Source organism: Portunus trituberculatus, chromosome 22 (assembly GCF_017591435.1).
Source record: "Portunus trituberculatus isolate SZX2019 chromosome 22, ASM1759143v1, whole genome shotgun sequence".
Classification (NCBI taxonomy): domain Eukaryota; kingdom Metazoa; phylum Arthropoda; class Malacostraca; order Decapoda; family Portunidae; genus Portunus; species Portunus trituberculatus.
The window spans coordinates 10,325,276-10,345,275 of record NC_059276.1 but is presented as its reverse complement, the minus strand read 5'-3'; the positions used below and the strand labels follow the sequence as shown (position 1 = coordinate 10,345,275).

At 43.6% G+C, this 20,000-nt stretch overlaps 1 protein-coding gene across 3 annotated transcripts in view; it reads left to right on the top strand.

Moving 5' to 3' along the window:
- Positions 1-17,062, top strand: part of LOC123507441 — a 106,719-nt gene extending 89,657 nt beyond the window's left edge. For 2 of the 3 annotated variants that reach the window (XM_045260316.1, XM_045260315.1), the window contains 14 exons: positions 4,987-5,087; positions 5,405-5,548; positions 6,249-6,360; positions 7,004-7,172; positions 8,338-8,476; positions 8,805-9,008; positions 9,390-9,508; positions 10,426-10,493; positions 10,749-10,832; positions 10,968-11,132; positions 11,520-11,921; positions 12,920-13,117; positions 14,767-14,913; positions 15,631-17,062. In XM_045260316.1, coding sequence (XP_045116251.1) covers positions 5,070-5,087; positions 5,405-5,548; positions 6,249-6,360; positions 7,004-7,172; positions 8,338-8,476; positions 8,805-9,008; positions 9,390-9,508; positions 10,426-10,493; positions 10,749-10,832; positions 10,968-11,132; positions 11,520-11,921; positions 12,920-13,117; positions 14,767-14,913; positions 15,631-15,731 — 2,070 coding nt within the window. In that variant the 5' untranslated portion in view covers positions 4,987-5,069 and the 3' untranslated portion in view covers positions 15,732-17,062. The remainder of the gene's footprint in view (positions 1-4,986; positions 5,088-5,404; positions 5,549-6,248; positions 6,361-7,003; positions 7,173-8,337; positions 8,477-8,804; positions 9,009-9,389; positions 9,509-10,425; positions 10,494-10,748; positions 10,833-10,967; positions 11,133-11,519; positions 11,922-12,919; positions 13,118-14,766; positions 14,914-15,630) is intronic. The other variant, XM_045260317.1, reaches the window with a different exon arrangement.
- The last annotated feature ends 2,938 nt before the right edge of the window (positions 17,063-20,000 follow it).

Here is a 20,000-nt window from a genome sequence, read left to right as displayed (position 1 = left end):
CAAATTATGTAGACGTGTGTGTGTGTGTGTGTGTGTGTGTGTGTGTGTGTGTGTGTGCGTGTGTGTGTGTGTGCCAGTAATCAACATTCATTCCTATACACGCCACAAACTCATTTTTCTCCTTCAATTTCTTTGCTCTCCCTCTCTTCCTCCATCACTCTCCCTCTCTCCCTCTCCCTCTCCCTCTCCTTCTCCCTTCGTCAGGAGATTGGCTGCCTCTCCCAAGGGCCCAGACTCTGTAATCCCAAAAATCGTGTATTTCTTTCCGTTTTCTTTTTGGAAGGCAGTTTTAGGGGGAGTTTGTATATATATTGTGAGAGTTGTTTGTTGGTCTCTCTCTCTCTCTCTCTCTCTCTCTCTCTCTCTCTCTCTCTCTCTCTCTCTCTCTCTCTCTCTCTCTCTCTGTCTGTCTCCAAATTTATCGCATATTCCTCTATTTCTTCTATTTATTTATATTTATCATAACCTTCATTCTCTCATCCATATTCTATTACCAGTAGTCTCTCTCTCTCTCTCTCTCTCTCTCTCTCTCTCTCTCTCTCTCTCTCTCTCTCTCTCTCTCTCTCTCTCTCTCTCTCTCTCTCTCTCTCTCTCTCTCTCTCTCTCTCTCTCTCTCTCTGTGTGTCTGTGAAGTTACCTAACACACCACCACTCTCTCCTCCTCCCCTTCTCCCCCATCCCTTCCTCTCATCTGGGCACGAGTTAATTGAACAGGTGTGGGTCTGGTATTCAGGTAACGGGCCGACAGGTGAGTCAGATGATGAGAGGCACAAGAAGACAAAAGAAGAAGGGAAGGAGGAGGAGGAGGAGGAGGAGGAGGAGGAGGAGGAGGAGGAGGAGGAGGAGGCGTGATAAGAGGTGAAATGAGATAAGAAATTGAGGACGAAGGAAAAAAAAAAGATGATGATGGGAAATTTGAGGAGGGGGAAGAATATTGGAGGAAGGAATGTGAAGGAGGAAGAGGAAGAAGAAGAAGAAGAAGAAGAAGAAGGAGGAGGAGGAGGAGGAGGAGGAGGAGGAGGAGGAACTAGAAGCAGTGTGAAAGAAAACAATAAAAAAATGAGTAGGGAAAAATGAGAGAGAGAGAGAGAGAGAGAGAGAGAGAGAGAGAGAGAGAGTATATTCTGCTTCCTGTTTCTCTGGTCTGAAGGGAATTGAAAGGATAAGGGAAGGATATCACTCTTGAATGGCAGACAGGAGGGAAGGAGGAGGTAGGCTTAGAGAAGAATTATGGAGGGAAGGAGGGGAAAAGCGAGAGAGAGAGAGAGAGAGAGAGAGAGAGAGAGAGAGTAGTTGGAGATAAAGGTGATAAATGAGATATGAGAAATGGAGAAGGAAGAAGAGGAAGGCAGAAAAAGAGAAAGAAGGAAGAGGAAGAGGTAGAATACAAAGCAATAAATAAGAGGAAGAGGATAACAGGTGATAAAGGAGGAAGAGAGAGAGAGAGAGAGAGAGAGAGAGAGAGAGAGAGAGAGAGAGAGAGAGAGAGAGGGAGGGGGTTGACAGTGGCATTGAAATAAGACCAAATTTGTGAGAACTGAAGGAAAAAAGCTTTGATATGCAAATTATGTGACCTACACACACACACACACACACACACACACACACACACACACACACACACACACACACACACACACACACACACACACACACACCTGCTTGTCCTGTTATTAAGCTTCCCCCCGTGCCATCCACCTCTCCACATCACTCCACCCACCACCACCACCACCACCACCACCACCACTGTTTAGAACTCTATAGCAAAACCCAAACTTCCATAATATTGCTTTGACACCCTCATAAACACACGTACACACACACACACACGCTCTCAAACACACCTAAACACACAAACACACTCTAAACACCACATTCACACAAGAGCACATGGAATCAGAATATATTTAAGACAAAGCCCAGTTCAGGTGTAGGAATGCGAACACATGATGGGCGTGGCAGCGTAGCCTTGTCACGGCTCCCGCGTTCGTATCCTGTGCGTTGACACCGGGTAGGGCTTTGGGGGTAGGGGAGAGGGAGGGAGAGGGGAGAGAGGTAAGGGGAAGGAAGAGGAGAAGGGGATGAGGGGGAAGGAGGAAGGGATGGCATGTTTATTAACCCTTAACTAGTAAACCACGCCGGCCCTTAGTCAGGGAGGGAGGGAGGGAGTGAGGAGGAGAGGGGCAGAGAGGGGGAGAGGGAAGGCCTAATTGAGTGTTTTTTGGTGCTATACTAGGCCAAGGGTGAGAGAAAGAGAGAGAGAGAGAGAGAGAGAGAGAGAGAGAGAGAGAGAGGTGGGGTCTTGTACTCGCAAAATATGCATTCCTATGAATAAGAAAGAAAGAGAGAGTGACACGGAGGATGACGTTAATTTTGCATGCCTGTTCATTGATACAGACACACACACACACACACACACACACACACACACAGAAGACTTGAATTAATCTCAGACAGACATACACAGATACACACAAACACACATACGAGCTAATCTATTGACGAAAACAACACACACACACACACACACACACACACACACACACACACACAAATAGACAGACACAAAAAGACGGACAGATAGACCAGCGAACAGGCACACAGACACACAAATGCACATACAGACAGACAGACAGACAGACAGACATATTACTCACTGTTGATTATGAATATTAGTGTGACACGTATCTTTAAAACGTATTGCCTAACTTAATTAACGCTTATCAGAGAGAGAGAGAGAGAGAGAGAGAGAGAGAGAGAGAGAGGCAGGGAAAAGAAAAACTTCATTATCACAAATTGGAGTCACACACACACACACACACACACACACACACACACACACACACACACACACACACACATTGTCTTTTACTTTCATCTGGGAAAAGTGAAAAAAAAAGAAATGAAGGAATGAAAGAGAAAAAAAATAGATAATCGCCATGACGTGAAGAAAAATCGTAATTATTGAGTCGGAAAAATAGAAGAGAGAAATAAAATAATAAATAACGAAAAGAAAAGCAAACAAAAGGTCATGAAAAGAAGAAAATAACTGGTAAAAATTATATTGTCTATTTCTTTTTCTGTGTTTTCATTTTATTGTATTAATTTTATTTCTTTTCGTCCCTTCTGAAAATTTAAGAAGAGAATTAGTAAAGAAAATGGAAGGAAATTTTATGAAGCGAAAGGAAAAATAACGAAAAAATAAGACAAAGCAAAAAATGATAAAAAAAAATTAGCAAGGAATGAAAAGATAAAGAGAAAATGAAAACAAAAAAAAGTAAACAACTTAAAATGAAAGCAAAGACAAATATGACAACAAACAAAACACAACCACTAATAACATCCTCTCTCTCTCTCTCTCTCTCTCTCTCTCTCTCTCTCTCTCTCTCTCTCTCTCTCTCTCTCTCTCTCAACTCGCAGATTTCACTATATTTCGAAGGTCAAGGGTGTGTGTGTGTGTGTGTGTGTGTGTGTGTGTGTGTGTGTGTGTGTGTGTGTGTGTGTGTGTGTAGATTGCGTGCATATTTTCTAAGTGTGAAGTGGAATGTGTCACTTTAACTAAGACAAATGTGTGTGTGTGTGTGTGTGTGTGTGTGTGTGTGTGCGCTTGCGTGCGAGATGTGGGCGGAGAGTTGGCGTGGCGTAAGGACAAAATGGGCGTGTGTGGGCGTCTGAGTGTTGGTGAAGCATGGGTGGGTGGGAGAGTGGAGAGGGAAGGTGCGTGAGATACAGGTGGTGGGTGTGTGTGGGCGTGGGTGGGCGTGGGTGGAATGGGCGTGAGATATTATCCTGATTGTAACATTTCCTGTGTGGGGAAGAGGGAGTGGGGGGAGAAAGGGGGAGAGAGAGGGGGAGGAGAGGAGGAGAGGGGGAGGGAGTGAGCCGGAAATATCTCCCTTCCTTCCTCTCTCTCTCTCTCTCTCTCTCTCTCTCTCTCTCTCTCTCTCTCTCATTCGTTATCATGAGCGGAAAATTCACAAGGGCGTGTTATCATGAGCGTATTTCTCTCTCTCTCTCTCTCTCTCTCTCTCTCTCTCTCTCTCTCTCTCTCTCTCTCTCTCTCTCTCTCTCTCTCTCTCTCTCTCTCTCTCTCTCTCTCTCTTTCTCAGTAGCTAAGGGTGATGACCGCGGTTGGTAACACTGCTCTTGGTCAAATATTTAGTCGGTAACAGTGTTCAAATTTATCAGTGAGGAAGTAAATACAGCCTCTCTCTCTCTCTCTCTCTCTCTCTCTCTCTCTCTCTCTCTCTCTCTCTCTCTCTCTCTCAATCTCTTAATCTCTATCCACACCTCATTTCCTCTTACTTTCGTTCATTCCCCCTTCTTCCTCTCATTCACTTCCTCCTCTTACTGTTCCTTCAATTTTCTCACCTTCCCATCACTTCCCATCACCTGCTCTTACTGGTACCGTAGTGTTGTCTTCCCTTCATTTACCTGTTCCGCAATGCACTTCGATACATTTACCACCTGCCTTGTATCCACCCAGCGTGCAATTGGCCACACCTTCTGCACAGGTGTGGCCAGGTGAGACATGTGAAGCATTGGAGGAAAGAGAGAGGAAGGAAATTGAAGATGGTAGTGTTTTGATGGAGGGAAGTTCAATTTTGTGTGTTTTAGTTAATTTTGCTGTTGATATTTTGTTTTCTCTTGTTTTGGTTTCTTTTGGGCTTGTGTTTGCAGTGTTTGCTGTGTTGTTTGTGTGTTTCTTGTGTTTGGTAATGTGATTTCTGCTTTGTTTTGCTTTATTTGTCTTTTCTTTGTGTTTTTGTTTGCAGTTTGTGTTGTTAAATGTTTCTTTTGATCTGTTCTAATGATTCTACTCTCTCTCTCTCTCTCTCTCTCTCTCTCTCTCTCTCTCTCTCTCTCTCTCTCTCTCTCTCTCTCTCTCTCTCTCTCTCTCTCTCTCTCTCTCTCTCTCTCTCTCTCTCTCTCTCTCTCTCTCTCTCTCTCTCTCTCTCTCTCACGTGTTGCCTCCTTGTGTTGCAGTGGCTGGCGTGTGTTACTTCCCAGTTGAGTACCAGGGCATCTTCGCTACCCAATCCAGTGTTTCCAGTCTCTCCCAGGGCACCATGCACCAGTACTCCCAGGTAAGGAGGCCCCACCACTCACCAATACACACTAAAATTCACATAAACCTTAGTATTTCAATAGACCTCCTTATATTTTCACGTAGACTCTTGATAATATTGTTTTTGGGGTTTCTCAAATAAGCTCTCCCTTTTTCACTTCTTCCCTCTCTTAATGTTTCTGCTACACACCAAAATACACTAATAATTCACTTAAACCTTAGTATTTCAATAGACCTCCTTATATTTTCACGTAGACTCTTGTTAATATTGTTTTTGGGGGTTTCTCAGATAAGCTCTCCCTCTCACTCCCTCTTTCTCTCTCTTATCTCTCCCAGGTGACCATTTTACCAGACGCCATTCCTGTGTGGGGCGTCTGTCACACGAAATTTGAGAACAACGTGATTTTGCGAGATTCAACGGGCGGCGAGAACTGTTACAGGTGTTTCCATGTGTCCCTTCACTCCGGCAACGTGATCCAGGTATGTGTAGCGTGAGGCAGGTGTGCTTAGCGTGACCTGGTGTGTTGTGTCACTCTGGTGTAATTTAAATGGTGTAAGTGTGTGTTTACGTGACCCTGGTGTGTGGTTAGCCAGTTGGATGTGTGTGTGCGTATGTAATTAACGAAGACAGGTGTGTTTGTGCTTAATGAGTTACGGGTGTGTGTGTATGTGTGTGTGTGTGTGTGTGTGTGTGTGTGTGTGTGTGTGTGTGTGTGTGTGTGTGTGTGTATTTAAAGAGCGTAATTGTTCGTGATATATAATGCAGCCTTTCAACCTTTGCATGTTTGAATTTCTGCTGTGATCAATACTCTCTCTCTCTCTCTCTCTCTCTCTCTCTCTCTCTCTCTCTCTCTCGCTCTCGCTCTTGCTCATACCCCTCCTTTTCCTCCCACCTCCCTCACTTTACCTCCCTTTTCTCCCTCCCTCTCCTCTCCAAAACTCTTCACCTGTCACTTCCCTCCTTATCTTTCTTCCTTCTCTCCATTCCTCTCCTCCTAATTAGTAACTTTCCTTGACTCCAATTCCTTTCCAAACCCTCAACTTTTCTTCTCTTTCTCCTATTCTTTCCTAACTCTTTTTATTTCACTTCATCTATAACCTTCTTTACTTTCCATCTCGCCTTCTCGTGACTCTCGCTAGCCAGTCTTTCCTTAGTCAGTGTTGTCTCTCTCTCTCTCAGATATACACAGAGGGTCTCAATAAGTGCTACTCCTCTGAAGCTGCTGCTCTCCTAACCTGCCCGACTCTACACGCTATCAAGACAAGGAGAGTCAGTGAAATTATGCTTTATAGTGAGTATTTGTTACTATTTTCTGTGTTTTTCGTCGTTTTGTTTTCATTTGTCCATGTGTTCATTATGTTTTTTGTTAATATATTCAATTTTCTGCTTCTTTTTGTTATTTTCTATTCTCTAAATAACTTCATATTCTTATTTTTTTGTACTTATTTATTTTATCCTTCGTTCTTTCTCATACATTTTTTTCTCCCTATCATTCATCTATCTTCATCCTCTTTTAATCTTTTTTTTTCTTCTTTTCTTTCTGTTTCCGCTTTAATTCTATTCTCTAAACTTTCTATTTTTATTTTTCTGTATTTCTCATTTAGTCATCCTCCGTCTTTTCTCAAGCATCCTCTTCTACCATTATTCATCCATTTTCATCCTCTTTTTTCCTAACTTTTCCTCTCTTCTTTCCTTTTCCTCTATCCTTCTATCTAGACAGCTATCTCTATTGTTATTTATCTGTAATTTCCATTTATTCATCCTCCGTCCTTTCTCAAACATCTCTTATCCATGCATCCTCATCCTCTTTTAACCTTCCTCTCCCCTCTTCTTTCCCTCTCCTCTATCCTTCATCCCAGTTTCTCTATCCCTTTTCCTTCATCACCCAAGCATCCACCACACCTCACTAACACATTCTTCTTCCCTCCCACCAGAATCTCGCAGCTTCACTCAAGACGGACTTATAGACAGAGTGTTTTGCCCCATTAACGGCAGGTTCCACTTCACTTACGATGTTAATGATGGTACTGAGAGCTCTGTGGAGTGCCCGGAGCCTTCGTCTGAGCTCTCCAACTGTCCTCGTGGGTCTGAATTGCAGCTCAGGTGAATACGCGTGCTGGTGTTAGCGTTAATTGGGTGATTAGTGACGGAGTAAAGGGAGAGTAAGGGTGTGGGGAGGATTGGGGAGAGGTAAGAGCGTGTGTGGGTAAGGGAAAGTTACTAGTTGGGTAGGAAGGAATGATTGTGTGTGTGTGTGTGTGTGTGTGTGTGTGTGTGTGTGTGTGTGTGTGTGTGTGTGTGTGTGTGTGTGTGTGTGTGTGTGTGTGTGTGTGTGTGTGTGTGTGTGTGTGTGTGTTGGGAGAGAGAGAGAGAGAGAGAGAGAGAGAGAGAGAGAGAGAGAGAGAGAGAGAGAGAGAGAGAGAGAGAGAGAGAGAGAGAGAGAGAGAGAGAGAGAGAGAGAGAGAAAAAATCTTAACAGCTCTCTACTCTCTCTCTCTCTCTCTCTCTCTCTCTCTCTCTCTCTCTCTCTCTCTCTCTCTCTCTCTCTCTCATCTATCCGTCTGTCTGCTCACGGCCCGAACACAACTTCATGTCCACAATTACCTGCGCCCCTCGTCCCCTGAGTCTTCCATCACAGCCCAGCGTTACTTAGCTTTTATTTATGCCACGGCTTTTTTGACCAGGTGAAGGGAAGGTGAGGCGAGAGGGAGCGCTCACCTGTGGGAACTTAGGAACTTACCTTTACTTGATGGGAGAAGGGGTGGTTGGGGGTGACTTTGTGTGGGTGAAAGGTTTGGTTAAGAGTGTAAATAAGTGATAAGTAACTGTACGTGTTTATTTTGTTGTTGTTTTGGGTTTGTGTTGGTTAGTCTTGGTCTTACCTGTTTGTTTCTTAATTTGAGCAAAGGTTTAGCTGGTTTTCTTGTCTTATATTTCTGTTTTAAGGGAAGAATTGATAACTTTACTAAAAATACCTGTTTTTTATAGAGAATCTTTACTATTAACTCATTTAGTACTGGGACGCATTTTTACCATGAGTTTTGTGTACGATTAGACCATTTTATTAACATTAGGAAGGGTCTATGGAGGTCAAAAGATTAATGGCCACAGTCTTCACTATTCTAGCCCCCACATAAATATCTCAAGCTGTATAAAACCACCAAATAGTAAGCAGAATGAATATGAAAACGCGTCATGGTAGTGAAGGGGATAATCCACAGGCGTTCATCAACTCACCTGTACGTGCATGTGTGTATTAATCCTGCAGGTTTCGCCGGTGTTCCTTCGGGGAGCTTAACATGAGTCTCCGCTGCTTGGGTGACTGGCGCGGGCATGATGGTCAGCGGTACCTTGCTCTGTGGGATCCAGCAGTCACCACGCACAACCAGCCCCGCTATCGCTGCGCTGTGAGTAAAGGACGAGACTTCCCTGTTAGAGTTTGCCTGATGTTACTTTGATATCCGTGTTTGAGTGTACAGTAAGTCGCTCTGTTTCGCTCTCTCGTTGTGTTCTTCTCTGCTTTATTGTTTTATCGTATTGTTCTTCTATCTATGGCCCTTCTTCTTCTTCTTCTTCTTCTTCCCTTCGTCAGATGTATTCATTGGACCCAGCCACGTAAAAAAGAGAGAAGGAAGAGGAAAGAAACAATTAAAACAGTAAAAGGGGAAACAAAACATACCACCACCTCACTACTAACCATCTTTGACCTACCCTTCTTCTTCTTCCCTTCGTCAGATGTACTCAGTCGACCAAGCCACGCAAAAAGTCTACCTTAGCTTCAGTATAGACGCCACCTGCACGAACCACCTCCACGGGCCCTGGGATGGCTATGAGACGATGGAGCTCTTCCCCCTCGCGCCCCCGTCCCCGCCCTCCGTTGTCCTCACCACCGCCTGCGACTTCCCACGCTGGACTGAGGGGGCGTGGCAGCATCTCCTGGTAAGTTGCATTAGGTTAGGTTAGGTTAGGTTAGGTTTTGTTGAGTTTGGTTTGATTATGAATGGTTAATGTTATTTATTTTCTGTCTGTCTGTCTGTATGTATGTATGTATGTATGTTTGTTTGTCTGTCTATCTGTCTATCTGTCTGTCTGTTTTTACTCTCTCTCTCTCTCTCTCTCTCTCTCTCTCTCTCTCTCTCTCTCTCTCTCTCTCTCTCTCTCTCTTTCTTGCTTTACCTTACCTTACCTTACCTTTCCCAAACAATTTACCGCCAATATCCTTTCTATCCCTTATTCCTTTCATTCCTTACTCTCTTCCCCTCCTTACCTTCCACCTCCCCCTTCTCTTCTCTCACTCACCATTGCTGTCTCGTCTCTCAGATCGACGCAAGGGAATTGTGGGTACAGGATGACGAGATGGACAAGAAGTACAAGACACTCTGCCTGTCTCAGCACGCCCCTCATGGTGAAAGATTCGCTCTCTACTCCACAAATCAATGGCAAGTGTTAGAAATTGTTTTGTGTAACTTTGACATCCGTGTTTGAGTGTTGGGGAAGTCTGTCTGTCTCTCTCTCTCTCTCTCTCTCTCTCTCTCTCTCTCTCTCTCTCTCTCTCTCTCTCTCTCTCTCTCTCTCTCTCTCTCTCTCTCTCTCTCTCTCTCTCTCTCATTGTGTTTATTTTTGTTATTTTATCATATTATTCTCCTATCTATGTCTTTATCTTTCTTTACATTTTCTCTCACGTTTTCTTCCGTTATTCTCGTGATTTATTCTCTTCCTCTATTTATTTTCTTATTTTTATTCCTTGTATTAATTTCTTCCTTCTCGTACATTTTGTCTCTCTCATCTCTTCCTTATCCATCTCTTTATCTCTCTTTAGACTTCCTTTCTCACGTTTCTCTCCGTTATTCTCGTTATTTATCCCCTTTCTCTTTATTTCCTTGTTTTTATTCCTTGCATTCATCTCTCCATTACATTTTGCCATATATGTCCTGTCTCTTTGTCTCTCTCTCATCTCTTTCTCTCCTCTCTTCCGCCTCTAATCCCGTTGTGTTCTTAAGATGTGTCGTGTGTCCTCTCCCTATTGTTCCCACCTCGTTTACACTCCACCCTCTCATTCTCTCACTCTCCCTGATGCATCACCGCCACCTACCTGTCATCTCTCTCTCTCTCTCTCTTACGTGTCCTTGTCTCCTGCAGCCACACCTGTTCGCACCTCGTTACCTGAGATTGGGTGTTGTCTTGTTATTTTTTAGTGTTTTCTTTGCTTTATTGTACTCTGTGTCTCTTTTTTATAGCCAGGCCTGTTTTTTTTATCATTTTTGTGTGTTTTGGTGTGTTGCTTTGCTTTGCTTTGGTGATGTATGCATTTATTAGTTTTTATCTTGTGTTTACTTGTTCTTTCTCTCTTACACAGTGGCGAGGATGAGTTTACCTGCATCTGGATCAAGAAGAGAGCAGTTAACGTGATTGAGTACCAAATGGGTAAGTTTTTGTGATGTTCCGCCTCTTCCTGTAGTGTAATATTAACAGTACATCCCAGACGGTCACCCATCCAAGCACTAACCAGACCCTTCGTTGTTTAACTTCGCTGATCGGAGGAGAGGTGATGCAAGTGTGAAGTATATAGATAAAAGGAAGATAAACCCAGATACTCGTGAATTCCAGCATATTTCTTGTGTATTATTGGTGTTTCTTTGTGTTTCTGTCTCTAATCTCGTGTCTCTTCTTCTCTTTCAGGTGTCAGCCCTTCTAAAGTGTACAACGCCTCCAGGATATGTTCAGATGACGCCTTTCGGGGCCAGACATGGAAGACGCAAGGCAGTGAGTATTCCGTGTGTGTCTCTGTGTGTGCGTGTGTGTGTGTGTGTGTGTGTGTATTTATGTCCTTTATCCTATGCTTCGCTCTTTTCCTCTCCCTTCGTCAGTAACCCCTCGCCTTTCTTCTTCCTCTGCCAGGGCTGTCCCCGGAAAACCTGTCCGGGTGTCCCATCACTGGGGAGTACACGGGGGTCATCCCGGACGCCACTGAGCTGTGTGCGCGCCTCTCCTCAGACTGCAACGACCCCCAGCACATGCACTACACCGTCTCCTCCTGCAGGAACGCCACGGAGGTGTACGAAGGTAAGGGCCGTGGTATCTGCCACTCTGGTGACTTGATGATCTTGATTCTGCCGCCTTCTGTCATCTGGCGACGGAAAAGGTCTAAGTGTGTAGACTAACAAACGTTTCTTGTCTTCCTGATGCTCACACTTCCTCTATTAATGATTCTGAAGTGTTCTCATTTTCACACACTCCTGACAACAACTGTATTACTAACAGTACTGCTCTACAGTACTGCCTTAACTAACTAACATTTCTCACTAACGTTACTAACAACGCGTGTTTTCCTCTGCCACTAACCATGACCAGTCTGAACCCCCATCATCCCCATCACCCCCACCCCGCCCCCGCCCCAACCATGACCCCCTCCCAGGCCCAGTCACAGTGTCTTGTTGTGGTGTGCTGTAGGTGTTGCTGTCCGGGGCGGCGCTCCCCTGGTCAGGCAGCAGCGCCATGCCACGCTGTCCCGCGGCGTCCGGCACGCCCTGCGCCACACCTCTCGCCAGCTGTCGTGGGCACGTCTGCGCGCCCTGGAGCTGGGGTGGTCGCCAGATCAGCAATACACGACCATCGGTGCCAAGCCTCGTCGGCGGGAGCGGCCTCCCGCCAAGCAGGTGTACGTGTTCCCCGACACTGCCCCGCCCCGCGCCGCAGCGGCACTCGCCCAGACCCAGGACCAGGACACGCCCGCGCCTTCCCCCGACCCCGCCACCACACGCCTGCCCTACGCCCACGAGGGGCCCTTCTATGTGCGCGTGGAGGCCCCGCCGCAGCCTGCAAGGCCCCAGGACCCCGCCACCATCGCGGAAGGTCAGAGTCGAGGCCCTGAGCCGCGGCGGCACGGCGGCACAGCGCCCAGGAACTGTGTGTGGCACCGCAGCCCCCTCCTCACCACCACCATCACCACCACCGCAACCACCACCACCACCATCACTGCCTCACCTAATCACCCCGCCACTCCCCTCCCCACATCACCACCACCACCACCACCACCACCATCACCACCAGCACGTTGCACTGATGGATGTTTACCACCGCGCACCTTGCCCTCCTGGCCCCTCACGACCCACCCCCTCCCCCATCCCTGCCGTCACGCCCACAACCTTACCGTAGGCACGTGGGTGTTGCCGCTCAGGCGCCTCCCCCTCGCCTCCTCCACCCCTCACCTGCCACTTCCGCCTCACCTGTAGCTGGTGCCGGTGTGTTGTTACCTGGAATTTGTGTTCGTCTTGCTTTGTTGTCTTGTTTATGCCTGTCTGTTCGTGTGTCTCCTTGTATGTAGCATGTGCTAATACCTTGTGTAGTCCATTGTTACACACACACACACACACACACACACACACACACACACACCACTTCCTCAACGAGACATTACCAGGAACTTCCTCCCCATATCACCGCCTCCTGAGCACCCACGCACCGCCACACATCACATTGAGCCACACGCCCACCACTCACCACCACCACCACCACCACCACTTCAGCCTTGCAAAAAGTACGAGGACATGAGGATAACTTACACACCGTTAAAAATTACATCACTATTGCACCGTACCTTAAGTTACTGTCCATTACCACCACCACCACCACCACCACCACCACCACGACCAACCACTTATACCACTGAACACACAATAAAACCAACACACACACACACACACACACACACACACACACACACACACAAATACAGTGACAATAACATTCGAACCTTTACGCACCAGACACGATCCACATTCATCCATATTCGTCCTCTCATCACTACACAACCACAATTAACCACGCCTTTCCGTCTTTCCACCCACCAGAGCGGGACTACAGGTGTCTGGGGCAGTGGTCAGAGGGCGGAGTGATGTACACCTTCACGCACCGCCGAGACGTGGATACTTATGAGTGTTTCGCTGGAGTAGTGGTGAACCCCAACGAAATCTTTATCATCGAGGCGGGAACGAGCTGCCAGAGAGGACTGCAACCCCTGGCACACGGCATGAAGCTGGTCCGGCAAGGTAAGGCTGTTGGCAGAGTTGAGTTTTGAGTGTGAGAAACGTTGCCAGGGATAGAAAGACTGGAAGAAGAGGCAGTAATGTAGAATAAAAGATAAAGATATTGTCAGGGGTTATTTTTTTATATATAAGGGGAACGCTAGCTAATGTAGATATAAAATGGAAAAAAGGAGGTCCATTTAGTTGTCAGTTCCCTTGCAGGTCTGAGCGTTAGCCAAAAAAGGGATAAATCTCTTGAAACCTCCATCTTAACCCCTTGAGTAGCATGACGCAACTTTGGATGAAAGAAAAGTGTGTAAGGAAAGAACATTAGCAGAGTTACTTTTGCTTGAGTTTGAATAATAGAAAAAAAGTGAAGAGGAAGAATAAAACTAATAGAAATACAGAATAAATAAAAAACATGCAAATAAAACATTACAGAGAGATAGGTACAACTGACCCACGACTATGAAAAAAGATGAGAGACAAGAATTGAGTATGAGAAGGAAAAAACCTACAAAAAATAAGGAGGAATGCAATTAAATCCACAGACCAGGAAGGGCAGTGGACAGTGGTTGACCGGGATGAAGCGAAGAGAAAGGAAAAAAAAACACAAGGATCATAAAAAGGAAATACTTGTAGAATAGAAACAAGACCCCAATCTGGAAGGGTAAAGAAGTGGCTGAGGAAATGGGTGAAAGGGTGAAGGGGTGAAGGGGTGTAAGGGGTGTATGGACGACGGGAAATGGCAAAAAAGGTAAAGGAAGATTACTAAGACGGGCCATAAAAGGGAAATGTTTGGGGGAATAGACAAACGCGCGAGACTTTTCAAATGAAGAGAAGGAAGGAGAAGGAGAGACTGAATAGAAAAGAGAGGGAAACGAAGGAATGTATAGGAACAACAAGGAATAAAATATACTTAGTTTCTGAGGGAGACAAAACTGATAAACAATGAAAAGCAACTAAAAAAAGGGAAAATACGTAAAGAAAACAAGACAAAAATGTAATAAATAAATGTGTGTATGAGGTAACGAGAGAGAAATTAGAGAAAAAGTAGACGTGAAGGAATGAGAGAGAGAGAGAGAGAGAGAGAGAGATAGAGAGAGAGAGAGAAAGAGAGAGAGACAGACAGACAGACAGACAGGCACAGACATAGACATAGACATAGAGAGAGATAGAGACAGAAACACTAGGTAAAAAACAGGGTTAGGAAATGAGCCGCTGAGTAAGAGAGAGAGAGGGAAGAAAGGGAGTGTGTAGAGGCACGAGTATTGTGTTGAAAGACTCGGTTTCAGGCAAAGGAAAGGCTGGAAGGGGGCGGGAAGGAGGAGAGGCGTGGCTGAGTCGGAGGGAGAGAGAAGGGGCGAAGAGAAGTGAAGATTTTGAGGGGAAACGCGGCAGTGATAGAGTGAGATAGAGAAGAGAAAGTGAGAGAGAGAGACAGAGACAGAGACAGAGAATAAACAAATAGAATGCAGGAAGTAAAGACGCAACGACAGAAAGAGAAAGAGAAAGAGACGCAGAGAGAATAAACAAATAGGAAACAGGAAGGAAAGACGAATAAGAACAGAGGAAGAGGAAGAATGAAAGCAACAGTTACACACAAACACACACACACACACACACACACAAACACAGACTCGTGACCATTCGTACCTCTCCTCTCCAAACAGCAACGTGTAGCGAACTTCAGGCACGAATGACCAGCACAGCAGCTCCACACGACCCCTCCTCGCGTCCCTCCTGGTGGCCCCCGACTACAAAGAACCCATGGATGAAAAAAAATAAACAAACGCCGCTGCCTGACTGGAATAATGAAAGTAAGTTGCTGTTTTTATGTCCGTATGTGTGTGTGTGTGTGTGTGTTTTTTTGTGTGTATGTGTGTTTTTTCCTCTATTTCTTCTTCTTTTTTGTATGTGGTTGGGAATGTAGCATTTCTAGTTGTAGGATTAATAGATAATAGTTTTGTTAGTTTATTAGTGGTGGTAGTAGTAATAGTAGTAGAAATAGTAGTAATAGTGTGTTTTTTGTGTGTGTATGTGTATATTTTTTTTTCTTTTTTGTGTGTGTGGTTTGGGAAGTAGTATTGCTAGTTGTGGTAGTACTAATATTGATAAAAATAGTAAGGGTAGTTGTAGATTTAATAGACATGGTGGTAGTAGTAGTAGTAGTAGTAGTAATAGGATCATAGTATAAGTCGTATTAATAAGTTGAATATATAACCATAAATAAAAGTAATAAGTGTTTTTCTTTTATTTTCAAGTTTTTTTTTTGTTGTTTGTTGTAAGTGAAGTAAAAAAAATATTGGTAGTAATTAAGATTTAAGTTACGGGAGTTTTTAAGTTTTGTGTATAGAAACTAACAAATCCTTTCCTTTTTTTTCTCCTTTTTCCATTTTTGTTCCTATTTTCTCCCTTCATTTATCATTATCTCTCATTTTTCTCTCTCTTTCCTTGATAACCTGTCCTTCCCATCATCTAAATTTCTCTCTCTCTCTCTCCTCTTTCTCTCTCTTTTTCTCTGCCTCCCCCATCAGTTCCAAGAGCTGCGCATTCCAGCGGGAGCGACGCCCCACACTCCCTCATGACGTCACTGCTGGCTGCCCCTCTCCTCCTCCTCCTGTTGGCTGCCTCGTGATCGTAACCAGCCAATCACGTCACTTGGAGGTTCTTACGTCATCCAATCAGCATTCATCTCCATTACGTCATCTATTCTCACAGCCAATCATCGTTCGTCTAGTTCAAGGCGTCATTATTCATCCACCAATCACAGCGAAGATCGTTCATCAGGCATTTGTCTTTCATTTGTGATTCTAGTATTGTTAGTTGATGTTGCGTATGTTTGTGTGTTGTATTGGTGGTTAATAGATGTAGGGAAGTGTGTGCGTGTCTGTGTGTGTGTGTGTGTGTGTGTGTGTGTGTGTGTGTGTGTGTGTGTGTGTGTATGTCGTTTTAATTCCTATATAATCAAGTTGTTTCAAAATACTTTTAACTTTTTCCTACTTCTGTATTTTCTATTATTTTCTTGAAGACAGAATAGTGAGGCATTATTATTATCAGTATTTGTAAATTTCTATCTTTCTTTATCTCATTTTATCATTATTTTCCTTTTTATTTATCTATTTTATATTTTATACTCTGATTCCCCCTGGTCACCCGTTCCGTGGCAGAGAGAGAGAGAGAGAGAGAGAGAGAGAGAGAGAGAGAGAGAGAGAATTTCCCATCTACCTGTTACCTGTATTCATTGTCAGTATTGTCCCCTCCCCCCCTCCGCTACCCCCCCCTGTCTTTCCCTCTTCTCTCTTCCTTCACCTCCTCCTCCTTCATTACTTTCTCTCTCCCTTTATAAATTTCTCCCTTTCTTTATTTTTCCAATCTTTTTTTTTTTTCTCCTATTCATTCCCATTCCCTTTGGCTCACTGGCAAATTTCTAGTCACCATGTCTCCGTGGCAGTGTTCGTGTCCCCAGCCAGTTGTCATGTATATAATGCTAATAGTAATGGTAATAATAGTAATAATAATAATGATAATAATAATAATAATAATAATAATAATAATAATAACTCAGTTGGGTTGTTATTATGTTCAATGTTATGAGTTTTTTTTTTTTTTTTTGAGAGTGTAATGATGCAGTGAGAGAGAGAGAGAGAGAGAGAGAGAGAGAGTGTGTGTGTGTGTGTGTGTGTGTGTGTGTGTGTGTCTTTACCTATCAGTCAGTGTCTATCTATACATATACCAGTCTATATGTCCAGTACGGAATACTTATACATATCGACCGTTGGCATGAAGAAACACGTGTATATACTGTACATATATGTATACTGTAGGTGTATAATGAATTGATACCTACAAATCCACGTATATTTCATCTGATCATTGTATTTTGTATTATATTCATTTTGTATTCGTGTTCGTGTTTGTATCGTGACTCTGTGTGATGGAGGAAAGGAAGTAAATATAAAGTGAATATTTGGTGGTTCTTTCTACATTATTATTCATATTTAATCTGTACACATTTATTCATCATTTTTTTTATTTCTCTAACATTGGGAAGATTTTTTTTTATAGGGAAAGATTAAATGGGGAAGAAAACTGAGCTAACTCTAAAAAAGGAAGAAAAAAGAAGAAAAATTAAACTTGTATAGGTAAATGTAAAAATGAAAAAAAACCGATAATTTTTTGTTGCATTTATTAAGATTTTTTGTTTATTTTCGCACTCTGTCTACTCTATGGTGGCACTGGTAGTAGTAGTAGTAGTAGTAGTAGTAGTAGTAGTAGTTTTGGAGGGTTGAGCTGTACTAAATTTCAACAAAACCATCACCATTTCAAATTTTCCCTTATTCATTCATTTTATTTTACTTTATTTTACAAACTTTTGTGAAACCCAAAAAAGGAAACCAATTATACCCAAGCAATTTTCATCCATAATTACACACACACACACATACACACACACACACGCAATAAAACCAATTACACGAACAAGCATAAACAAATAAATAAAAAACTATATATAATACATGGAACCAAAGCACCACAGAAGCATAAACCGTAATCCTTTTAACAATAGGATCGAATCTTCTATATAATGGGGTTGGATTCCCTTAATAATCGTGTTGGATCCCCTTTAAATGGTGTTCAATTCCCCTTGGCTCGCGTGAAGGTCCGTAAGACAGGATCAGCTGGCAGGTAAACAGGAAGGGGGGTTTAAATCTTCCTTTTGCTGGGAAGAAATACAATGGGAGCTTTGTATCTATCCTGTGCACTCCATTGCCCACGAGAGAGAGAGAGAGGGGGGAGGAGGGAGACGGAGTGGTGGTATAAGGAATGGGAGAGGGAAATATATGAGGGAATTAGAAGAAGGAATAGACGAAAGGGAAATAAAGAAGGAATAGAAGTAGGAGAGAGAGAGAGAGAGAGAGAGAGAGAGAGAGAGAGAGAGAGAGAGAGAGCGTGTGTGTACAGGAAACCAAGCCAAACTACTATACATTTCAGCGGTGGACAAACGGTGTTTTTTGCAGATATCTCCTAAACGAATCGTTGGATGAGTATGATATTTCAACACACTACCTTGAACATCCGTTCGTAATTTATGGTTAACATACCACAGTGCTATATGTGTTATGTGAGGAGTTTACTGAGTGATATTACGCCTAATCCAGTCATCATATCAAAGGTGTTATACAGAATCGGACGAGTGTGGGGTACTCGTCTAACCCCTCCACCACCACCACCACCCTGAAGAACCCCAGACCACTCCTTCTCTACCCCAGTATTGCATGACCCTCTTCCCGCTTCCTCTTCACCCCTATTCACACCATCAGCCTTCCACCTTTGATTTTTTTCCCTATTGTAATTACATACGTATAGGTATAATAGTTACATACGTCAGTATGTACATACATATCATACATTAATGATATTATTTAATACAATTGCTGGTATATGTGGACATGAAAACCAGAGTGGGTCAAACGACCGTGAAAGCAATAGCTAATTCCGCTGTTAATGGCCGTATAGCTGGATAATAAGCAACGTATCTAACAACAAAATAATATTATATATAAACTGGACCACTTTTTATGATCAATAGGTAGACAGTACGCAATAAGAGTATCAACTTTTCCTAACAGTAGAAGGTCCAGGTCACAGGTAATTCCAGCACATCATGTTCACATGGTTGACCATAACGACTGCAAACATGGCTCTTCTATATACTACACGTAAACGTGCTGTTGTACAGTAATTATCAACGTGAACCACTTCTTGCCTTCATGAAATTGTACCATACTCGTTAATAATCATATCTATACATACACACTTACAGAACATTATAATGTATAAATACAGTGGTGGGAGAAGTAGGGAGGGACACAGGAGTGAGGGAGGCGAGGAGCTAGGGAGAGGAGAGGAGGGATAAAGAGGGCGAGAACTTCCGAGACGGGGGAGACGTACTAGTGGTTAGGAATGGTTTGGGTGGGTGTGGTGGGGGGGGGCCACACTTTCATTCGAATGCGTCAACATGACTCGTCGGCTTTGTGTTATTTTTCACGAGTAAACTCCTCACATAACACATACAGCACTGTGGTATGTTAACCATAAATTACGAACGGATGTTCAAGGTAGTGTGTTGAAATATCATACTCATCCAACGATTCGTTTAGGAGATATCTACAAAAAACACCGTTTGTCCACCGCTGAAATGTATAGTAAGTCATATTCCATTATAGTAACGACAGGGAGAGCGAGATGGGAGGGAGAAGGGAGGGGAAAGGTACCAATTCTCTTTGGCGAGGGGAGAGAGAGAGAGAGAGAGAGAGAGAGAGAGAGAGAGAGAGAGAGGCCCAGCTAAGAGTTTTCGATCGTATAGAACCAAAAGAGAGGAGGGAAGGAGGCGATTCAACCCCATAATTTTGGCGCCGAAATTCTAGTTAGACAGGAGGAGGAGGAGGAGGAAGAGGAGGAGGAGAGAAATTTTGGAGAGACAGGAACGAAAGTGAAGGAAGAGAAATGAGACACAAATAAGGGAAAGGGAAGGAATTGGTTAGAGTAAATAGAAGGAGGAGGAGGAGGAGGAGGAGGAGGAGGAGGAAGAGAAAATAAAGAGGAAAAATTAAGTAAGAGAAGAAGAGAGGAAGGACAGGAAGAGAGAATTAAAGGAGAGAGAAATAGAAGATGAATGAAAAAAAAGGAGATGAAGAGAAAGAACAGAAAGAGAGAGAGCAAAAATATCAAGAAAAGAAAAATATAATAGAAAATAAATGAAAAATTAAGGAAAAAAAAGAAAGAATGATGAAAAGGTACAAGAGAGAGAGAGAGAGAGAGAGAGAGAGAGAGAGAGAGAGAGAGAGAGGATCAGGGAGGAATTACATCAATCTTACAACTACACAGGGGCAAACAAGGATAC